This window comes from Cygnus olor, chromosome 3 (assembly GCF_009769625.2).
Source record: "Cygnus olor isolate bCygOlo1 chromosome 3, bCygOlo1.pri.v2, whole genome shotgun sequence".
NCBI lineage: Eukaryota > Metazoa > Chordata > Aves > Anseriformes > Anatidae > Cygnus > Cygnus olor.
The window spans coordinates 31,216,420-31,239,469 of NC_049171.1; the positions used below are offsets into that span (position 1 = coordinate 31,216,420).

General features: G+C 36.0%; 1 protein-coding gene across 8 annotated transcripts in view; it reads left to right on the plus strand.

Annotated features, from left to right (window-relative positions):
* COL19A1 (collagen type XIX alpha 1 chain) overlaps window positions 1–23,050 on the plus strand; it is a 202,161-nt gene that overhangs the window by 122,433 nt on the left and 56,678 nt on the right. For all 8 annotated transcript variants that reach the window (XM_040552559.1, XM_040552558.1, XM_040552557.1 and 5 more), the window contains 5 exons: window positions 8,000–8,053; window positions 16,329–16,382; window positions 20,839–20,901; window positions 21,674–21,718; window positions 22,354–22,389. In XM_040552559.1, the coding sequence (XP_040408493.1) occupies window positions 8,000–8,053; window positions 16,329–16,382; window positions 20,839–20,901; window positions 21,674–21,718; window positions 22,354–22,389 (252 nt within the window). The remainder of the gene's footprint in view (window positions 1–7,999; window positions 8,054–16,328; window positions 16,383–20,838; window positions 20,902–21,673; window positions 21,719–22,353; window positions 22,390–23,050) is intronic.

Genomic DNA, 23,050 nt, shown 5'->3' on the forward strand with positions numbered 1-23,050 from the left:
ACTAGCACATTAAGGGAGATGTCATTCCCCTCAGCGCTGGTAAAGTCACGTCAAGAAAGATAAGGGCTTTCTGGAGTGTGTCTAGCCCAGGGCCACAAAGAGGATTAAAGAGTCTGGAGCACCTCTCACATAAAGAGAGGTGAGAGAGTTGGGACTCTTCAGCCTGGAGAAGAGAAGGCTCGTGGGGATCTTACCAATGTATATAAATACCTGAATGTGTTTAAATAGCTGATGAGGCAGTGAAGAAGAGAGAAGCTAGACTTTTTCAGTAGTACCCACAGGTGGGACAAGAAGTAGTGGGCACAAATTAAAAGACAGCAAATTCTGTCTGAAAACAAGAAAACACTTTTTTTTTAGTGTGATTGTTGTCAAATATTGGAATAGGTTGCGCGGAGAGGTTGTGTAGTCGCCATCCTTGGAGATACTCAGAACTCAAGCGGACACTGTTGTGGACATCCTGCTGTAGGTGGCCCTGCTTGAGCAAGGGATAGGACTAGATGATCTCAAGAGTTTCCTTCCAACTCAAACTATTCTGTGATTTTTATTTGACTCGTTCTAGCTTACTCTCAGCATAGCTGCCAGCAACTTGATTTTTATGGATTAACAAGATATCTGGATATGTTTTGTGTATATATTTAAACAGACCAATTCTCCACCGTGGTGGTTTCCCTGATTCCAATGATGAATTCAGTTCAAACAATTACAAGTCTTTCCATGTTACCACAGCCATATTATTGACTCTCTTCCTTACAAAGTTGCAGGTGTCTTGAAGTAAATATTTTTGAACCAACTTCCTTATTTCCAACTTGTGTGTTTGTAACACCAAATACTTCACTTAGGAGTAGGTTGTTTTAGCATTATCTCATTGATAAATGAAATCCCTCAAAAAAACAAGAGTCCTTTGAGCTGTAATATCCGGTGTTTCAGAACGGATCTCATTAAAATGGTATGTTTGGAAGGACCTTGTGAAATCATAATATCTACCTATTAAATAATCAATTTACTGTCTGAGATGACAAATTTTTCTAATCAAGGATGAATAAAATTATTATGACACAGAGGAAGATCTTCCTAAATAATTGGGTGAGGAATTATTATATTTTCTTAACTCAATTACTTAAAGCGACATACAAATATCAAAATGAATTTAAATTCAGGTTGCATTTATCTGGTTTATAGAACTTAAACATTTCTTTGACATAATTTTTTTTCTAGTTCAGTGAGTAAATGTTGTACTCAACCAATTGTAAAACAAGCTTTACAGAGTAATGATAATTCCTGCATAGTAGGTTAGGCTCCTGGCACAGCACAAACAATATTTTTCACAGCTACAGCTCTGGAGTTTTGGAATCTCTTTTAATCTTCTCATTCCTTCCTGACTTTGATGTAAGTTGTTTTTATGTAAAGCTCTAGTCTGATTTTCTCTTTAAGTTGGAGTGCTGTAAATTCCTTCACTTGGGTATTGAACAGTCTAAAAATGGTTAACGTAGAAGAGGGAGATAATTTGGTTTTTCAAACAGAGTGTTTCTAAATTAAAAGCAAAGTAAAGAGCCGCTAAGATAGGGTACAGATTTAAATATATATTTTTTTTCCCACTTTGGTGTTTAAAACTGGTATTAAAAAAAAAAAAAAGTTGTACTTTAGAATACTGAAGAAACAATCATCAATTAGAAAATACTTTTATCATTTTTTAATTTCATTATTTTCCATAGAAGTCCATAGTTTCCATAGTTGTATTTTCCATAAAATACAACTTCTAATCACAAACCAGAAATTATTTCAAGATCTCATTTAAAATTTTTAAACTACTTTCCAAATACTTTATCACTTTTTTATGTCTCTTAGCAAAAGGCATAGCAACTTGAGAGAATAGGAGATTGCTTCTTATAATTAAAAATTAAGGTGTTCATTATAAAAAATCTAAACGTATTTGATAAATACCTTTAGAAGTGATTTTAAATTAAAAATGCACTCCTGTGGATACACTTGAAAAAATGTGATTGACTCTGTGTAGAGGTTTGTTAGAAATAGAAACATTGAAGAATTTAAGTTGTAGTGTTTTACTTCTTGGTGTTGTTATGCCTGTTTAAGAACTTTTTTGATGTTTATTAAATACATTTGAAGAGTGCTATGTAGTCTGGCTAGGTGATCTCTTTTAGCATTTTATAAATACAAAAGAAAAGTAAATAGGCTTTATTGGAAATCATGACTAAAATTAGAAAGCCAAGGTTGAGTGAAGGAATACTTCTGCATTAGCAAGGAGTTCCCAAGTGAATTCTTTTCCAAAACAGGGGATTAGGATCTTTTGTGTTGTGGGCCATGCTTCTGTGAAAGGCTTTAATGACATATGAGGTGTAGACTTTCACTTGTTTTCTGCACACTGCTTAATTTCTGGCCTTATTTCCTGAGAGTTTATTCAGGTTTAACATTTAATATAGAGGTGAATTTGTTATATATCAGCTACCATCATATATCCTCAAGGCCACGGTTAATAGGAGTGAAGAATTTGTACATTCAAGTCCTAATACTATATTACCAAAGTAGACAAGGTTTCATTGAGTACAAGGTGGATTTTCAATGTAGGAAACAGAATATCCAAACTGTAAGATTTCTAGGGATTAACAGAAAAAGTTTTGCAGCTGTGACACTACCACAGTTACTGACAAAATCCCTATTAGCAGCACTTGTGTGGCGTTAGGTGGTTAAATGTCAAAGCCATCTTTAAATATTACCAAAATGTTGGTTAAATACCCAATGGAAAACAATGACTGTATTTGGGCTGTGGATTTGTTGTAGACTTATAATTTTCACATCATGATTGTGGAGAAGAGTCCTCTGTCCCACAGCCGTGCGGTGGCTGCATGCTGTTGTGTTGTGGCAGTTTCTTCTCTCTCCAGTTGGAGAAAGCGAGCAGGTTCAATCTTTCTGGTTTTCTGGACATCTGTAAGGGTTAGGTGTATCAGCTTTGAGGAATGAGGCAAAGGAAAGCCTCGTTTATGTATTCCCAGGTAGCTCAGACTCAGGGCTAATTCAGCCTGCCTGATTGTTGGGCTGCTTTGAGGGAACATTGGGCACATGGAGAAGCAATCTCATAACTACTCAGTCTGCTTGTATGGCTACATTTAGGTGCCCAAGGAGCCATCGAGATGTCCATACACTGGGCACTGAGATGGGTGTCCTTGCTTTCCTCCTGCTCCCTGCTCTGGGTGTATCTGTCCCAGTTTCAGGCTGCTTTTAAGGCTTACGCAAGGGGATCTCAGTTTAGCCTGGCAAACGAGTTACATAAGCCTCATTAATCTTCTCCAATAACTGCAGTAGTTAAGGCTTTAAATCCAGCTTCCTACTTTCTCTAGAACTAGTTCCTGTTTTGAAATGTGATGATGTGTTTTGGGGACTGCTAATTAGCTGTTTCCCTTGAAAATTCCCACAGGCTTATTTTAAGAACTTTTGCCTTCATTCTCGAGTGTGGGTTCTTTAAATTATCAATTCCATTTTGCAAATCATGTCAGTGTTCCTACATAACTCCGCTCGATTTTATCCTAAAATAATCTGCAGTCTATTTTAGGCACCAGGATTAGTGGTCTTACTCTTCTATAATTAGGGATACATGAATAGATGGGTGTAACACGAGAGGGCAGGGAGTTACAATATACATTTAGAGTTCTGTCATTGTGTATTGGGACTGCAGCAGTGCCCAGAGGCTGCAGTCAGAGCACAAATGTATGCAAGGATGCACAGAGCTCTGCTTCTCAAGAGCTTTCAATCTAACGTGAGGCAAAACTTGTCAAGTCATTTTGATTAACTGAAAGGGCGAAGAAAGAGAAGAATGAAGAGATCAGTTGACTGTTCTTCAGCTAGGCACTCAGCTGGGGGTTGCTGAAGCATATAATTTCTTGTTTATTTTATTTGTAATATTTTATTCTTTTTGCCCCTGACCAAGCAGTTGTTTGAATGGTTTTTGTGTGTATCATAGCTGGAGTTTGTCCTCAGGAAAAGAGGAAACTAGCCTGCTGTCCAAATTAGTTCAGGGCAAGCATTTCAGAAGTGAAGGGGATGGGCTGAAATATCAGTTATATTTTAATAACTTCTTATCCCACTGATTGCCAACAAAAATGGATGCAGCACAAAGGAAATAGCAAACAACTATTTTGCTTTTATTTTCCTTAGATATTATTCTAAGTAATCTTAGACAGCTGTTGACATGATTTATCCTTTCTTTATTTCATTATTCTTTTTTAAGTTAGTGTAGGTGGTATTGCTTTTTTGATTTAAAGGAATTGCATGATGCCTGGAACATTTATTTATATTTTGAGTTGTTTTATAACCTCAGTATTTGCTCAGTAAACTCAACGAAACAAAGGTAATGAATTTCACTTTAAATTTATTGTTTTTAGGTAATGTTTGTACAGAGAATGACACTATGCAGCTGGTCAATGCTTTTTTTTAATGTTGTAATCTCTGCACATCTGCTTGCAAAGGAGCAAGGGAACAGTTTGTTGGGCCTCTTGTGCCAGCTGTCTGCCCCATACACAGCCGTACAGCGATGAGTACGGCTCTCGCCGGGCTGCCAGTGCCCGCTTCTGACCAGGAGACTGGAGCCATAGCTCTGCTGAGCCCACTCTGTGAGCCCAAGAGGACACCGAGGTATTTTCACTTCTTTCTTGGCAGAAGGAAGGCTCAGAATCAAAACGTAAATATTTAGTCACAGGCTGACTCATGGTCTGCTCAAGGCAAGACCATAATGGGCTTATCAAAAAAAAATCCTCTAATTGTTTTAATTATGTTATCCTAAACAAAAAGATAATCTTTTTTCTCCTTTTACTATACTTTATATTTTTTTTTTCCATACTGATGCGGGGAAACCATGGAGAAGCAGGAGTGCTTGCCAACAGGCAGAGCTCTGTCTGTATCCCTAAAATTTAAATCTCTGTATCTGAAAAGCATTGCTACATTAGTGGCCTTAGACATATTTCTTTCTTAAAGTTTAGAATGGTGTTTGTAGGAAAAAGGAAGAGGACTCCTGTTTCTCTAGAAAAAGCTGATGCATCATTTCAGAAATACCTTTTTTACCTATTTATTTTTGGTACGGTTGTAGTGATGGCTGCATTGGCTGTAATGGTTCTTAAGACTAAGAAACAGGCTAATATCCACAGAACAGCTCAATCAGAAATGTTCATGCTATTGAAAGTGTGTTTACACTTATGAACCAGTAAAGAAAATAGTTCTTCTGCCTTTTACGCTGGCCATAAAAGTAGAAGAAAAACAAAAAATGCATGATGTGATTTAAAAAATAAGTAAATCTAGAAACATCTAACTTGAATTCTTAGAATTTTTGCCCCTCTCTGAAAGGGAAAATCTCAGTATTTTTATTTTGTATTTAATTTTTGGTATTTTCATTTACTTTTGATCCTCTAAAAATACAGATTTGTGACTGTTCTAAATGTTTTATGTACACATGGCACAGATTGTAATGCTGGGATAAAAAGTAGGGCAAGTGTTTATTCTGTTTCAGTAGGTAAGTGTTCTGGTAATTAATAAATGACATTGAAAAATAACTGCCCCTCCTTTTTTTATAACATATTTTTTCAGAAACCTTTTCAAGTCTCGACCTGGCAATATGTCATAAATCACATTTTAGCTCATCTTGTAAATAAAGGCGAAATTGCCTTTCAAACATGTTGCGTGTTTTCCTGTGTAATTAACACCTCATTCACAGTTGTGTCTGCCAGTCAAAGCCCTGCCTTCTTTCCCGTGACACTTCCTTGATACTTTGTTTAGACTGCTGTGATTTTAAGTGTCATCCTCAGGATGCTTTAAATAAGTCCAAACAGGAAAAGGAAGGTGCTTCAAGAAGTCAACAGTATAGATCATTATAACTCAGAGGAACTATTTTAAAAGTATGAAGCAATTTATATTTGTTTATTACTCACATCTTTATCTCAATCTGGTTTTCATGCTTTCTCGGAAAGTTTACTGTTTTTCAGGAAAGCTGGGAAATATTAATTTCCATCCACCTTTCTGAGCTAAAAATCAGTCCAAAAGTCACACATCTCAACATTGGGATGTAAAATCTAAATAGGAATTTGGCATGAGGGGTGAAGGCCCTGAGATGCATACTCTGATATTTCACAAGCTTTTATTTCAGTGGCAGTGCTAGCTAGCAACAGGCTCTCTTTTTCATGTGTGTATGTACATACCTTTCCCAGTGTTGTGGCCTCTTATGCCAGGCTAGCTACGTGGTTACTCAGTGAATGAAATCCAGAACTGAACAACGTTAAAAAGTAATCTACTTTTTGGGGGGGTATCTGTAATCGAGATGAGTTGCTTGCTCTTGTTCATCACATGGCTGCACGGGTGATGTTACCAGCACACAGAGGACATGTCATGGGGTGGGTGGTGAGGGACAGGATAGCTTTGAAGCCAGTATAGGCACCTGGCGCCATATTTTGATTCTGAAAATTCACCCTGAGCTGCCCCAGTTGCAGCTCTGCATGTGCGAGTACTGGCAGGATTAAACAGCTCAGCACATAGCATACGTCTCAGCCAGTTAAGACCCAGGAATTCGGCACTCCAAATATGCTGAGTTTTTTTTTCACGCTGCCCTTAAAACACACTGACTGACTCACAAAGCCTTGGTGGCAGTGTACATGTTGTATGTCACAGCCCAGTGGGTAAAACATATCCCCACAGCCCTTGTTTGGTCCTTTCTTCAGCTTGAAAGGCTTCAAATCCCCCTGTCCTGCTCCTCAGGAGCACCCCTGACATCTAGGCAGTGGGTTACCCTGGTGAGGAAGGGATTTTCCACCCCTACTGCCATCCATCATTGTGTTTACCCTCAGTATAGTTTGAGATTAAAGAGAGGCAGAGCATGAGGGTGGTTTCCTACACATCAGGAGTTTCACCTGTGAAGACTGAGGCTGCGGTTTCCCTCTCTGTTCCTGAGATTTTACTTCTGCAGCTTGTGTGATGTCATTTAATTAGATACAGAAGTAGGGTTAGATACAGGAATCATAACTTGAAGAAATATCCCCATGTGTTAAGTGTGAGCTGTCAGCAAGCATTTTCATTTTTTTAAAAATTTCACAAGCCACATTTTCACCAGGACATCCCCCTAATGCTTTTTGTTAATTTACATTTGCCATATGCAAGGGAATAAAATAGTCCTTATGGATATAATACTGTTTTTTTGTTTGTTTGTGTTTGTTTTTTTTTTTTTTGAAATCAGATCTAGATATTAGTTGTTCTCAGCTGTTGTTTCTAAAAAATGTGCATTGGATTTCAGCTTGGCAATAAAGATTTAAATTACTCTAAATTTTTATGTTGATCTTCCTTTAAAAAAAATTAAAATGTTTGTGTGAAAACAGCAGTTGTTCAAAGTTGTTAAGCTGTGCTTAAAAAAATTTCAATATTTGTATGTGCGTGTTTTTAGACTGAGTGGAAAGGCTCCTGTTAGCTTAAGTAGACTTATGGAACTTTAAGTTTTAATGCAAATGATATTGCATGTGTACTAGAAGGTGAATTGTTTTTGCAAATAAATCTCTGAATGTTTTCTGGTTGTTCTCACATCCCAGAGAAGTATATGGGTGTTTGTTAATTGGATTGTACTGCACATTTGTACTTAATGTACAAGTCAGGGTGACTACTGCTGCATCACAGTTCAGCATCACAAACTCTGGTATATTCAGAGAAAATACAGTTTTACACATCATCAGTGTGCTCTGTTTATAGCACTATTGATGTGCATTCACATATGAGACATAGCTTTAAAATGTGACAGTAAATGTTACATTGATGCAAATATACTGTTTGTCATAATTATTAAAAACAATCCTAAAAGTACTATACATAGTTAGTGCAGTGAAGTATTCACTTTGGTTAGTTTTTGAATGTCTTCCTACTAAATAAGACAATAAATCTTTCTTTTGAACAAAATCCTTATTACAGGATCACTCATTGGCAATAACATTTATTAACATCTGCTGCTCTTTTTTGTTTCCAGGGAAGACGAGGCAAGCCAGGCCTCCCTGGAAAACCAGGACCACCGGGACCTCCTGTGAGTAATAGCAAGGGGAATGGGAAATTTCCACCCCTCTCCTAGAACACAGAACTTTGATAACATTTTTATACCGTCTTACCTGATCATAGTTATAGTTGAAAACAGATGATCACTGTTTTCTCTGCTGTATCAAACAGCTGCTATACCCAGCCTTTTGATACAACAAAGAGAAAGGGACTGTGCCCACAAATATGGGAGACTACACGGAACAGTGCAGCAGCAAAAGAGCAAGATGCAAACCGCAGTGGGGGAAACAGAAATTATCTGGCATTTCAAAGAAAGACCGGCCGTGTATACTAAATGTGAATACTGTGCATTCATTCACTTTACAAAATGCGTGATGCTCTGTAGAAGAAGGGATAATTTCTGTCTCAGAGGGGGTAATTTGAAAGATGAAGGACTGTGTGAAGCATGTGCCAACTCTCTGAATGGTGGGGAGGATTATACCCAGCACTGGAATGAGCACTCAGCTGTGGTTCAGATGAGTTTACAGAAGAATTAAAAGATTAATACATGACTCTATGAAAGGATTTGTAGTATGAAACACTAAAGGTTTTAGCTCAGATCTAAGAGGTTTGGGATTTATTTTTTAAGAGATACATGATTTCAAATTTGAAATCAAGCATGAATCTGGTCTATTTTAGCCTATGATGAATGCAGTCATCTTCTGGTAGAGGAAGACATGATCACATTTGTAACATTTCATATATATTGTATTTGTAAAAATGCTATCATGCACGAATATAAAACAGACATTAATTTGTGGAATAAGTAAACTGCTGCTGCTTCACATTCATAGTATCAAGCAAGGATTTCACAATTCCTTTTTCTGCTTACCTGAAATAGATAAAGGTCAGCAGTTTACATCTCAAAATATTTGATTCATCTACTTAAAGCTCACAGCAAGAGAAAACTTCTAGGCTTATTTCTAGAGAGGAGAATGATGTTGCATTAAATAGAATGAATAAATTGAAATAGATGTCATTTACACTTATCTAAAACCAAAACCACATAAATGTTACAAATCACATTTATTTCCCTTTTGCTTTGCAAGAAGTGTTCAGAAAGAAATTGATAATGGTGTTCATTTATCCTGCATAAAGCTAAGTAGTTAAATATCCCTCTATCTCCCTCTCCTCCCCTACATATAGTCACATCGAAGCCTTGTTTGTTTGAGTCTTTTGTACCCTTTGGATTACTAATGCTAAAATGATATTGCAGACTGGGGGTATCCGAACAGAGGAAGGGCATGATGCAGAATCCTTCTTAATACAAATGCCAAAAATTACCTTTAAAAGAAAAAAATAGAAAATAAAAACATAGCAGAGACCTGATCTGCTTAACTTTTTGTGAACCAATGAAAAGTTGTTTCTCCATTACAGATTTCTGCTATCATAGGTTTTCTGGCAGGTCAGACTTGGGAAGATGTATGATCTTTGACAGACATACCAGAAACCTTCAGTGGAAGCTAAATTGCATTTTTATTATTGAAGCCTATTTCAGATTTCCCTACAGCAATGCAAAGCTCAGCTTTGTCAGCATAGAAGCATCCATATGAAGAGCTCTGTGTGGGGACTGTACCCCAGAAAAGCATTCTTCAAGCAGTCATGGCCTAAATATTGGCTAAAGGTATTTGTTTCTGGTATAATTGTCTTGATGCAGTCCTTACTTTGGATACAGCTACAATAGCATCTTGAATTCTTTTTCCAGTAGTGACAAAATAGTATAGAAAAAGCATACTGTATAAGCAGTAATGCTTACTAATGTGTAGCACCTTCATAATTAAAGTGCTAAAGCTGGTACATACTGGCAAGTTTTTAACATGATTCATCGTTCCTCCCATCTTTCCCAAGGCTCAGAACATACTAAGTTTTGCTGAATGGTACTTCCAGTTACTAACAGTAACTCCACTTCTAATAGTAGTGGCAGCCTCCTCATCCATATGGATATATGATCAGCCTCTACTTCTGCTTCTGAAGTACAACAGAACAATCACACCTGTGGGTTGGTTGCTATAAGTTTGGCATATATACATTCAGTGTTTGGCTCATGCTTCAAAAGAATAAGAAAATTTTATTTCAGAAAAAGGATATTCAGTCATTAATTTTGAAGGTAGCTTGAGTACACACTGAGTGTTAACAAAATTACCTAATTTATTTATCAGTTTATGCCATGTGGCTGAGTACTTAATTTAGATATTAGGAGAACAGCCAGGTGTTTAGCAACAACCAAAAAAAAAAAAAAAACTGTAAGAAGGAAAGTTCTGCCTCCTTGAGGAAGTTAGCAAACAGATGAAAGGATGCAATGCTCAGGAGATTTGATATAAAGCACAGTTTTTAAGGGGAAGAAGGACTTATGAGACCACATGCTGAACAGTCAAAAGATCTGTAAATTGGACATTGCTAAGGGGTGACATGAGTTTTGATCAATCAAAATAATTACTTTTCAGCTACTTCTGGCATTGCAGCAGTTAAGGTTTTCTTTATATTCCCATCTGCCCCTACTCTGACTTCTCTAACACTTTCTCAATACCTCATTATTTTTTATTCTAGCCCGTTTTCTGGGGAATTTTTCCCATGTGAAATTGATGTTTGGAGTTAGTTTCCAGTCCCTTAACATTATCTGCACGTCTTTGGTTAAAAACCCCCATTACTGTGTCAGAACTGTAGATCTCTTGGCACGTGGTGATAAAACTACTCAGTTAAAGCAGGACTCCCTGTGCATCTCTTCCAGGCGTCCTTTCTTGTGTCACTTTTTCCCTTTGGAGCAAATCCTGTGCCCACAAAAGGCAAGGAGTCAATGAATATTGTTCCTGACTGGTTATAAGAACTATTTCCCTATGCTTACCCATATGATGATCTCTAGGTCCTTTGAGTATTTTTTTTAAGGTTTATTAAACATTGTAGACTTTTAAAATGCACTGTTATTCCCTTCTGATTCAGAATTCATGGTTTGCATCCATGCTTTCTGATGTTGTTTTTGAGTACTGTTCTATTATATCACTGCTAGAGAGCTGAGATGTGTGCTCACACATCACACTCCAGTGCACAACAATTTATGCTGAAAACAAGGAATGCAAATAGTTTAAATAGAACAGCAGCTCCCTCTAGTGCTTTTGGATCGCTTCCTCCCTTTTAAAACTAAAGCTTCTGTTAAATCCACTATTCCTTTATTCCTCAGAACCATTCTGGATATTACAACTGTGAAATCAATCTCTGTACTCTTCAAATGTATTTCATACATTTTCTTGTCTGTACTTGCTTCTGAAGTCCTCTAAAAGAGATACTGTCTCTTTCACATATGGTTATTCCACACTGCATGGTTCTACGTTGAAATCAAAATGCTTTCATAAATGAAACAAAAAGAGATACTCTCATAGTAGGATGATACGAGGTTTTAAGTACTTTGATCTTTTTGTAGCATTTTGGTCTTACTGTAGAACTGAACTGATAGTTTTCTTCTGCGGTAGCTGCTAACAAAAAACATCTACAGGATTTAGCAACACAGAAGGGGTTACCAGCAAAGCACAGGGGTTTTTTTGTTTGTTTGGTTGGTTGGTTGTTTTTTTTTATGTGTTTAATGCATAGATTTTCTAGTTCCAGCAACAGTATGTTATTCAATACTTAAAAGCCTTAAAAGCACATGTATGGAAGGTGTTTGACCTTAATATTTATATGCTCTTGGCCTAGTGATGCAGTGGCCCACTTCTGTAATCTTTACTTAGGCAAAATGCTTTTCTGGTCTAGGGCTGATAGGTAGGTGCATGGTTTTGTTCAGAGTTCTGTTAAGAGACAATCATTTGTGTTTCTACTTGTCCTGCTCCAAACTGCTTGATGTCTGGCACTGTTTTATGTATTATGGTCATTTGTGGGAGATATTGATACTGAAACAAGGTAGTACAGGCCACATCACAGATTTCATGATACCCGTCTAAGCTTCAAAAGAGTTTATTTTTTGATTTTTTGCCTTATTTCTGTAAATAGTACCAAAAAAAAAAAAAAGAAAAAAAGTAGTTTTTACTGGTTTCTCCATCAAGGGTTGGGAACAGTTAGGACTGGAAGAATTCCATTTCTCAGTAGTTCCCATTGCAGAAGAGCATCAAACTGTTTTAAAAATAAAGAGTGACAAGCCAGAGTTGTGCTACATACTTCAACTAGTAAAGCAGTGTTCTTTGGGGTGAGTCAGAGTAAGATTTCTGCCCAGTGTTACTGTTTGGCAGAAGGGCAATGCTGTCAGCACTGTTTTTAAAGGTGGGAAACATGAGGACTATATGATTTGGCCAAGTATCATCTTGTCCAACAAGCTGTATGTGTCAGAGCTGGCAAATCAACTTTGGGTCTCCTAAATCACAGGTTAATACACTGCAATCAAGATTATTCATCCTCTTGCATCTCTGCTGTTTTCTACCAACATATCCACAGTTATTGTTTGCAGCCCAAATGGATTTGCTTCAGATTTGCTATGTGAAGTTTCCTTATGCAGGAAACTGAAGCATCGGCTTCTTTGTGTCAAGAACTAGTTCACCAGTTCCCTTTGCAAGGGGCTGAACTTCCTATCTTTATCAATGTAATCAATCTTTTTTCGAAGATTAGCTTAAAGTCTCCTTAAAGTCTTAAATTAAAGTAAGGTTTTTTTTTCATTAATGTTCCATATGAAGCAATGGAGAAGTTCACTGGCTACTTGAGTTTCTACATTTAATTCCGTACACTTGGAATTGGTTTCATTTTATTCAGTACATATGCCAGTGCCACCAGCCTACTTATCTTAAGTATCCAGCAGTTTGCCTTGGAAATCTCATTTCCTCTGCCTTGGGAAATACTGTCATTCTACCAATATTTTGAAAGTGAATGAATGTTATCAGTTAATTACAATAAACAGAAAATCAAAAGTAATGGTAAGTGAAAATTGTCAGTAGCATTTCTGGTATTGTTGGACATTCTGATGCTTTTTAGAAGAACATTGGAAATGCTTACATGATAGGATGGAAATGGCTGGCAATGATTGGTCATATTGTTTGTTTCTGTGCGTTTAAGTTTTTAAATTCCATATCAAAATGTATTTTAATGTTTTCTATTGTGGCAGGCCATCATGCCTTCATAGTGCTTTCTTTTTGGAATAGTTATACAATATTATACATCTGCACTGATGGGTTTCATGTTCTTTTTCCATTATAGTAATCAGAAGAGCAGTATTTTACTTCAATGGGTAGGCACAGATCTGAAATGGATGAATAAAGTGATTACACTGAGTCCCTTTCAGCACTGTGTTCTCAGAAATGGCCTGTTCTTGAGGTGCAACCAGTGCATTTCACTTGTTACACATTTTACTATGCAGACTGTGAGATTGGGTAGACTTTTTCAGCAGTCTTGTCCTAACAGAAATGCAGACAAACTAGAAAAGTTAAGGAAGAAAAATACATTATAAACCCCAGTAATTTCACAATTTGTAGCTATTTTCTTTTAAACACCTGTATTTCTATTCCTACCTTGACTATAGAAGTAACATCTGAAACCTGCTTGTGATTTTGGAAAATAATCAGGATGTTTTCAGTTCTTTTCTTATTCATACACATGTACTCTCTGTGTGCTTCAGTTACCTCAATTACATGACTTGATATGCAATATTTAAAAAAAAAAAAAAAAAAAAAAAAAAAAGGAAACCCTGCTCAAGTGAGCTTTTGATTGGTATTTGCAGAGGAGCAAGTTTGACAAATATCCAAAGTCACAGATGTGCAAAATTCTTATTCAAAAGACAGAAATTGCCTGTACAGTAATTCTTCAACTTCTGTTAAATTTCATTGCTTGTGCACTTGCAAACCAATAATACTAGTTTTTTTATTGCCTGTAGAGACTTCAGAGTGGATTATGCAGCTATATTAGTGGGGAGAAATAATGTGGAAAGGAAGAAAAAGGCTAGAGTTTGGGAAGACACCCTTGAATAAAAGTATTTTCTTTTGCTGTACAAAATTGTATTCTTTTCATTCATCTTATTATAGAAAGACAGATGGAATACTTACATTTATGTCAATTTTTGAAAATGGGAAGACTAAAACAGAGAAATGGCTTGCCTCTAGTAACACAAAGCCTGTGACGTAGTCAAGAATCCAACCCAAGTTCCCTAAATTCCCCTCAGCTGCCTTAGTCACAAGATAGTTCTGGGGTTTCTTGAGGTTACGTCATTTTCTCAAAACAGTGACATATAGAAAGGCTTTCAGTGTTGTCAAAAATGATTTATTTGATGTACAAATAATATCTGAGAGGTCAGGTTTGGTGGCAGATAGAGCATCTGATCCTTCCTGGATTGTCTTATTGCAGTGGTTTCATTTTTACTGGTTTTCCACTGGGGGGGGGGAAGTAAAGGAAACAACATGGTGGCAAATGAGAAGGGAGGATAAATTCTGATTTTTTGACAGCTTGCCATATTACAGAGTCCTTTCTAAAACAACAGTCTTGAAGTTGAGACGTAATAAGTATGCAGTGTCATCATGGTTCAGTCCCAATTCTGAATTGTCATCTTTAATATGGATATCAGAGTAGAAATTCTGCCATTAACTGTAGAAATCAGAATTGAGAGAGCATCTCAGTCAAAACATCATGGCTATATTTATCTTATTTTTCATTCTAAATTTAAAGTGACAATTCACTTCCAAAATGAAATGAACAGAAAAAATTATGGGCTTGTGTTTCTTCTGATGTTGAGGAACAAAGAGGGAGTGAGGCAAGATGTGATGTTTGATGTGGTGTATACAGTAGAAGTAACTGATATATCATTATTACTGGTTGGCAGTAAAACTTTCATCAGTATTTACGCAGTTGAATACATGACATTTTAGCATTTTCCTTGGATCTCTAGGTGACATCTATCAATGGGCAGTTTTTTTCAACTTTCCTAAGAATACTCTGTAGTCTTGGTGTTGCACTGCATGAATTTGGCAGCAGTTCTTGTTAAGGAAGTCTTATCTGGACTTTTCATAGTGGAAAACAATAGTATTTTCATCTGGACAAATTTCCGTCCATGTGTGAGAAGTAATTTTGACTTCTGTAATAGTTTTACGTGTCCTTTAGCTTGAAAATGGGGGAAATTTTCAATAGATTCTTATTCTGAAAGTGCAGAAAGCTACTTTCCTATGTATGTGTGTGTGTGTAATAACAGTGCTTATAAAACAATTCACAAAGACCTTATACAAAATGAAAATGTGTGATTAAAATCTCTGACTAATGTCTAATCTCTGACATAGAATCTCTAACTGATAAACAGACTCCATTTTCTCAGGGAACAACCCTCTTCAAAACTGAAGAGAATTCACTTTTATAAAGCAATCTTTAGGGAGCATGTGTGCCAGCTACATTTTTCCTACAAACATAAAAGTTGCAAGCTCCTGTAAATTGTCTGTAATGGGGGGGGGGAAGAAACAAAAAAAAAGAAAAAAGGGGGTGGGAGGGAAGAGTTGCCTTTATGCTGTCTCTGTTAAATGCAGTTAATTCAGACCAGGTGACTTGAAAAAGTGATTTTGTATCTTACTCATGTAGTCAAATGTTCCCTACAGCCACCACAAGTGTCTGTAGTTCATATTGCCTGATGTGGAGAGTTACTATGCTAATTTGTAAATGTACCTAACTTTTAGTTCATAAAATCTTTAGTCAACTTCTTGTGCTCTGCCCTGATTCACAACACTTAAAAATTTTATTGAGGGCCTGTTCTGTGTTATTTTTTTAATCTCTCCTTCCTAAGCCTTCATTTAAGTAAGAAGTATGCTCTCCTTTGCTGAAATTCTTGATGGAAGGTGTCTGTATAAATCTAAACTTCCATACCTCATAAAACTAGAAAGTTGGTCTTTCAGAGAACTCTGGCATACCTCAATTTCACTTTCAGTGCTCTAAGTTAAAAAATCTGCCTGTTTACTCACACTAGGAGCTGCTTCTACATCAAAACTTGTGCTTTGAGTTAGTGAAAAGAAGTTTTAAAATGCTGCGGAATGAAAATTGAGCTCATACTAGAAGAGATTCCTATTAAAGTTGATATGAATGTCATCTCTGCCTTCTCTGGCAGACTGATTTGCTACGAAAAAAGTTGCCAGTTTTCAAAACTCAAGGATTTTGAAACTGACTGTGCTTCTCCATGTGCCCAGAAAAAAAGATATAATGATCCAACAGAAAATAATTTACTGTAAAATCAAATAAAAATCTAAGTCCCAGTACTCTTTGAATGCAGGTTTGTAAACATAACATTAGATAAATTAAAATGATTTTCTGATACATGTTTTTCCTTACAGGGTCCTTCTGGACTAAAAGGAATTCTGGATTCATTGAACAAGCATTATAATGAGGTATGGGGTTTTGAGTGTCCGTCTGTCTGTGTCTGTGTGTTTATGGCTAAGAAGCATTTAAAATAGAAGTGACCACAGTTTTGATCCCTGCAAACCATGTTCCAAATTCATCCAACAGGTAGATCCTTCCCTATTCCCTTTTTGCACTCCTGTATAGACTCAGTCCACAGTCTGGTTGCACACCTACTGTGTCATCTGTCCTGCTGCCGTACATCTTATCTCCCATGCCTCTTGTACTCCCATATTCTTTCCTTCTGTAACTCAAAATGGAGGCAGGTGGACCATCCAGCTGTTAGCGGAAAGCCCCAGCTCCCCATTTCTAAACCTAATTGCTCTAAATCATACTTGACATTTCTTCTTTCTCTCTCAAACCTGTCATGATCCTAAGAATAGAATAGAAAGACAAGGAGGTATAATTAAAAAAGGTCTACCGGAGATCTGTAAGAATTCTCCCTACGTGTATATTATATACTAATAAAAATATTGTCTTAATAATATAACATTTTGCAGCTATAAGCACTTGCTAGAAAAAAGTTAAAATTGCGTTCTAGTGCTACAAGTGACAGAGCTGCCATTCTCTTTTAAATTCTGAGTATAGATTTTTCAGATCATTTATGCAGTTGTTGTGTCTGCCATTGTAAGGCATTGTGATACAAAGATCACACAAGTTTTCTTAATTGATGCTGAAGTAAGTGCATAATTTATCTGAATAGAAAAAATCGCATTTTATTCAGAGATGTATGAAGCATTACAGGAATATTTGCTTAATACAGAGGTTACTGTGTGCTTCCTGCCTTATGTCACATAGATCAAACCTGGAAGACATCCATCTCTTTTAATAATAAAATGCATAACTATGAAGAGAAGGTGAAATCAGACTCTTTTTATTGTATAAAATATTGAGATGAGTAGTAAAACCAATTTTTTAAAAAAGGTTCTGGAGTGAAATTCAGAGCAAACAAATCTTTCTGGTAGCTTTTATCATTGACATGTTTTCTCTGATATTTCTGATATTTAATCCATTCCAAATCGGTATTTCAACTTAGGGCATGGGTTAGGAATTAAGTAAGGTTTTATGTCCTGGATATTTTTATACCTGGAAAAATATTTTCTGTTTTTGGTCTGCCATTTTGTGTATATGCGTTGAAGTTTTATATGTTCTGTATTTATACCTTGTATTTATTACCAATTTCTTCTGTCTTCATGCCAAAGACAACTTTCACTGATACCAGTCCTGTTTTCTTTATCAATACTATATTTATTGTAACTCATTTCCCACCTCTGGACTACTAATCTTTTCTACCCTGAGGGTCCCTTTAAGGTTAATTCTACAACAGGGAACACAAACATTGGGGATCTTCAGGAACTGGCAAGCATCTGTCTCCAGGAATCTCATTTCTTATCATTGTACAGCTCTAGGAGTTCCTAAGGTGTATTGTATTTCCTAATTAACAATCTTCTGGAAAAATATAGATCAGCTGCTCTGTCTCTAAATTAATTGTCTTATAAACTCTGTACAGCTTACCAACTTTCCTCTTCCTTCAGCTGTCTGAAGGTTTTAATGACTCTGTCATGAGCAATTAGCTGTTCAACAAGGAAATGCTAAGGTTTTGTTTCAGGTGAGAGAGATGATGGCTTTTTGATTCAAGTAGCAGGTTTTAAATACGCCAAGTTTCTGTAACTACATGTTCAGATCTTGCCTGAGTCAACCTAAGTCGCTGACTGCAACAGCAAACATATTAGTTTCTATACTGTTTATGATGGGAATGGGACATTTCTATCAAGAACAAGACAAAAACATCAAAGAAGTCATCAAAGACAGCTTGTCTGCTTTGCCATTGATTATTCATTTAGGCAGATATATGCAGTATTAAATTTTCTTTGTTACACACTGTTGCATAGTGTAATCAGTGCTGATTTTGTTTGGTGCACCTTGGAGATACCAAGCAATCTTTCACGTTCCAGTATGTAATTTTGAATGTGCTTTGTTTATTAGCATTTTTAAGATGATATTTCAGTGATATTTTGTGGATTTTGAGATTCCTTACACCACAGGAAAATTTTATTGTTTTCCAACTTTTCGTGCATATTCTCAAGGATCTCAAAAGCTCTTATTTCTGTTTGTGTTCTTGGAGTGTTTAAATTGTGACCGCATTTTTGTTGCTATAGAGATTTTAATATCAGATTTTTCTGAGGGTAGTAGTACAGTTTCTTTGTATTGGTGTTTCTAGGAGTTATGATAAACACTGCCGCCGAGATAGGTGTGAGGTCACCGAGAGATGATCTTAAGACCCATCGTAATTTAATAATATCTTTTCATTATCTTGTCATTTCTCTATTTTTTAGCAGATTATTCTGTTCTTAAGCCTTCTGTAATACTTCTGATTTCTCTTTGGTATCAATGAGTTGCCATGATTGCACAGTGTACTTGTATAATTTGTTGCAACTAATCTTTCTCTGGCTCTGTATCAAATCAGCGTATTGCATAAGGAGGCCAGAGTCCAAGTTTTCAAGAGTATAATTTATTTGACCAATGCATATAGAAAAAGAGAGCACTATAAATAAACTTGCTGATTTGTAGCAGCAAATTGTGGTGAATGGCAAACCAAAAACATCAATCTTTCTTTAATGTAGATAAGTAGAGGCATTGATCCCAAATGGCGTGGGAGACAGTGCCAGAGTGTTTCTTCCTTTCTTCCCTCTTTGTTCTTCTTTTGTGCCTGTTCTTGCAAAGCATACAACTACTTTTATATTCCTTCTTGTTATGTCTTTTGTGCTTTTACTGTAAATTAGATGTTTTGTATATATTTGATACATGCGTTTTGTTCTCTTTGTTATGCCAAAAACTGGTTCTGCCCTGCTCTGTAGGTTATGTTTCTTTGGTGACTGGTAAACGATGATTCATGATTTATATTTATATGCTCTCGAGCCTCTGTTATCATCCTTTGCTTGGGCTTTCAAGGCCTCTCTTTGTCATCTTTTTTACTTAACATTTTACCGTATTTAGGTATAAGGTCACTTCAGTCAACCCTGCTTCTAAACATCTTTGGAAAGGGCATACAGATCAATTTAATCTGAAATGTTCTCCTACATGTAAAAATAAAAATGAAACTACAAAACAAAGTAACTGGAACTACATCACAGTCTGCTCAGGAAATTTTCCAGAATTATGAGTTGATTTGTGAATATTTCATTATTACTTTCCTAAGACATTTTTCCTTGGCATATTTTTCTTGCATTTTGTTATAAAGAGTGAATGACCTATAAATATGCAGAGAGCATAAAAGTAATTATTTTGTCTAATACCCTTTTTTTCTCTATATATGCAAAAGATGCACAACTCAGAATAAATCAAATTTTAGAGCATACTCCTTATTTAATGGCAGACACCTAGGTTGTTCTCAGTCAAGCAGTAGTCAGCTTCTTCTTAGCAATACTCAGGTTCCCTTCATTGAAAATCTGTCTCTTGCTCTGGAGCTGATTTCAATAATTAGGTTAGTAATAGCACTACGAACCCTAAACACTGTAGAAGATCCTTCAGGACTTTAACGTTTATAAAATATCTGAATTTTATTCAAGTCATATTCAGTATCAACTTTTAAAAAATATTAAGGGTTTAAATGCCATTTCTAATCATGATGATACTTCCTCTTTTTACAGACATGGAAACCAGAAAATGACAAGGGGAATTGGTTTGCTTGGTGTTCCCATTCAACCCAGTGGCAGATGTCTTAGGGTTTGGACTCATTTGATCCAAATTCATGCTAATTTTTCCGGCCACTGTTTTTCTTGCTATTTCCATTGTCATTAAAAGAAAATATGTTCCCCATAAGTAGTCTGAGCCTGGCTTTGTGAAGAGGAAACCATTTATTTTTTACTATATTGTGTCTTTACCTTGTACAGAGTAGATAGATGTAGTTCAATAGTACCTCAGCAAGCGTACAACCTGAAGCCGTGGTCCTTAAATCTGTTTTCTTTGAGAAGCAATATGAGGAAACCTGTTGATCTTACTCATTCCCTCTCCTTTTGTCTCAATGCTGTAGTAGAATTATTTTAGTACTACTCAAAAGTAAAAGGCTTGCATTTTTGCCATAGTGATTTTTATTGTTCTTTTCTAACATACTTGAGAAGTGTACTGTAAAAATTAGCATAAGAATATGTTCTTTGCATTGATATGAGGAAAGAAAACACAGATTTGCATAGCAGTGTTCAGCAAAGACATTTGCCTTTTATGCTTTTGTACGTGTTCTGCAATTGTGAATGGAATATGAATGCATGAAAAAGAATGTGTTGCTGCAATACATTACTTAGATATACTGCAAAGGAATTTAGTATCCCTTTCTGACAGTAAATTAGGACTTCCAAGTTTACATACTGGTAAATTACATGAAATTGTTATGGTAACTACACCCTAAATCAATGGTGACATGTTCTTTGTGATGATATTTCTTCCCAGAGTGATACGAGACTACTAGGATTACTTGGGACCCCTGGACCTAAAGGCCAGAAAGGAGAAATTGTAAGCATTTTGTATGAAATTTGGAGAAATTTCAAAGCTTCCATCTAACCTGTCTCTGCTACCTTTAGCATAGTATCTTTTATTCGATTTATCATAATGGTCCTTGAAGGAATAGATTTTCTATATGTGTGGCATTTGATTGGTGTAGTTCAGTGTCCAGCTCGCGCGCCATCCTGCAGGTACCGCAGTGAGTCTTTGTCTTCTAATCTATGACAGCCAGAAAGGAAAAATGCAGGAAGAATTATGAGTAGCTTCCATAGCACTGGCTGAGGAGAACTGAAGTTAGATGGCCTTCCTGTTAGGCAAAAAAGTATCCAAATAGGTCAAAATTCAGAAAGATATTGTGGTAGTAAATCATGAACATTAAAAGCAGTTTCTCTGTAATGATGGAGCTTGCTATACCAAAAATACTTATAATGAGCCTATAAAAATTACTCAGAGGTCAAATTCTAACCATATGACAATATATTGTTTATAGGCACCTTCCCTGTTTAAACAGTGGCATGATTTTTTGACAATTGGCTGCCTTTTAAACTTGGAAGAAAAGGACAAGCACCAGATGTCACAGGATTGAGAACAATTTTTATTGAGAACCCTGCACATCTGCCATAGAATATGGTCATGTAGATTGATTTGGAGCAGCAAATTCCACTGCAGAAAGAGTTAAGAGTTTGTGCCCTACACAAAACAGAGTACAGATGTAATACAGGAGAAGTTAATTTCCATTTGTTAGTATATAAAAGTCTTAAAATATAATTTCTTTTGTTAAAAGGGTCAAAAAGGAGAAGCAGGAATGATTGGAGCAAAGGGAGAAAAGGTAAGTTAATTCCTTAGTTATTTGCTTGTATGTGATGCTAGAAGGTGGCTGAATGTATGGATCAAATCTTGGAAAGTAGATTCAGGATCAAGAAAATTTATTTAGGCATTAGAAAAGCTGTCAGGATCTGAATGTCCTTAGTAATTTACTCAGTTCCTACCTTAAGAAAATATTTACATATGCAAGTAAAGTTCCCTGTTCCAATGGTTTGCAAAAGTCTTAACTTTAATCACATTCAGATGTTACTGAATACCATTCTAAAATTATGTTTATATAAGTTTATGATCAGGGATTACTTCATGAATTAGATGTCATTCATACTTTTTAAAATTGAAAGTATGTATGATCTTTGATATCTGTATGAATAAACAGGAATCTTTAAATTATTAAAATTTGTAAATAAACTTTTGTAGTTCAGTATTATTTTTGGTTTCAGCTTAAATTTTGCAGATTTTTACTGGGGAATAGGTGTCTATAGGTGTGTATCCCTCATAAACTTTTGAAGTCTATATATTTATATTCTATATAGGTTTAAAAACAACAATAATGAAGAAGAACATTGCTCACCAAACCCAGACATATGTACTGTTTACCATTTGAAATAACACTGTGTTATCACCTTTATATTGTCATAGGGAGAGCCTTCTGAAAAAGGGGACAAGGGAGATCCAGTAAGTATAGCCATATCTTGACCTGATGATGTGAATAATTTATTTTGTGTGATTTTTGTACGGTGTTCATGTGGTAATTCTTTTCTTTGTACACTTTCATTAGATTCAGTGATTATGTAGCATAACATGTTTATTGTCTCCTTCTTACATGTGCATTAAATTCAATCTGGTTTTAAATAAAACGCTGAGATGTGGCATAGTACCCAGTTTTTCACCATTTCTGCTGGGACAAATAGACGGCCAGTTATTACAGTCCCTGAACTGAGCTTGCAGAAGTTTTTGTCCCTTGAAGGTTCTTACTCTCTTTCGTTTATTTCACAAAATTGTATGTGGGCTGAGCTGTATTTTTTTTCAGTGGGTGTGTCATTTTCCTCACTGTGGCATTTAACAGCGGGCAGTGTTTTTATAGCCATTTTAAGTGTACATAATTTTTCACTATTTCGGGGGATATTTTCAGAGCACTCGTTCTTTAAAAGTCAGTTTACATGTGTTGCTTATTTTTAATTAACTATTGTTCTCTCCTGTGACATTGGACAGAAGCTAGTTATGTTGTTTAATACACAACTGAAGGTTGCTTAGACACTTGTGATAAACATTATAACAAACAAAATAAGGCATACAGTAATAATGTGTTGTTTTGGAGATTAATATTATGTCAGTA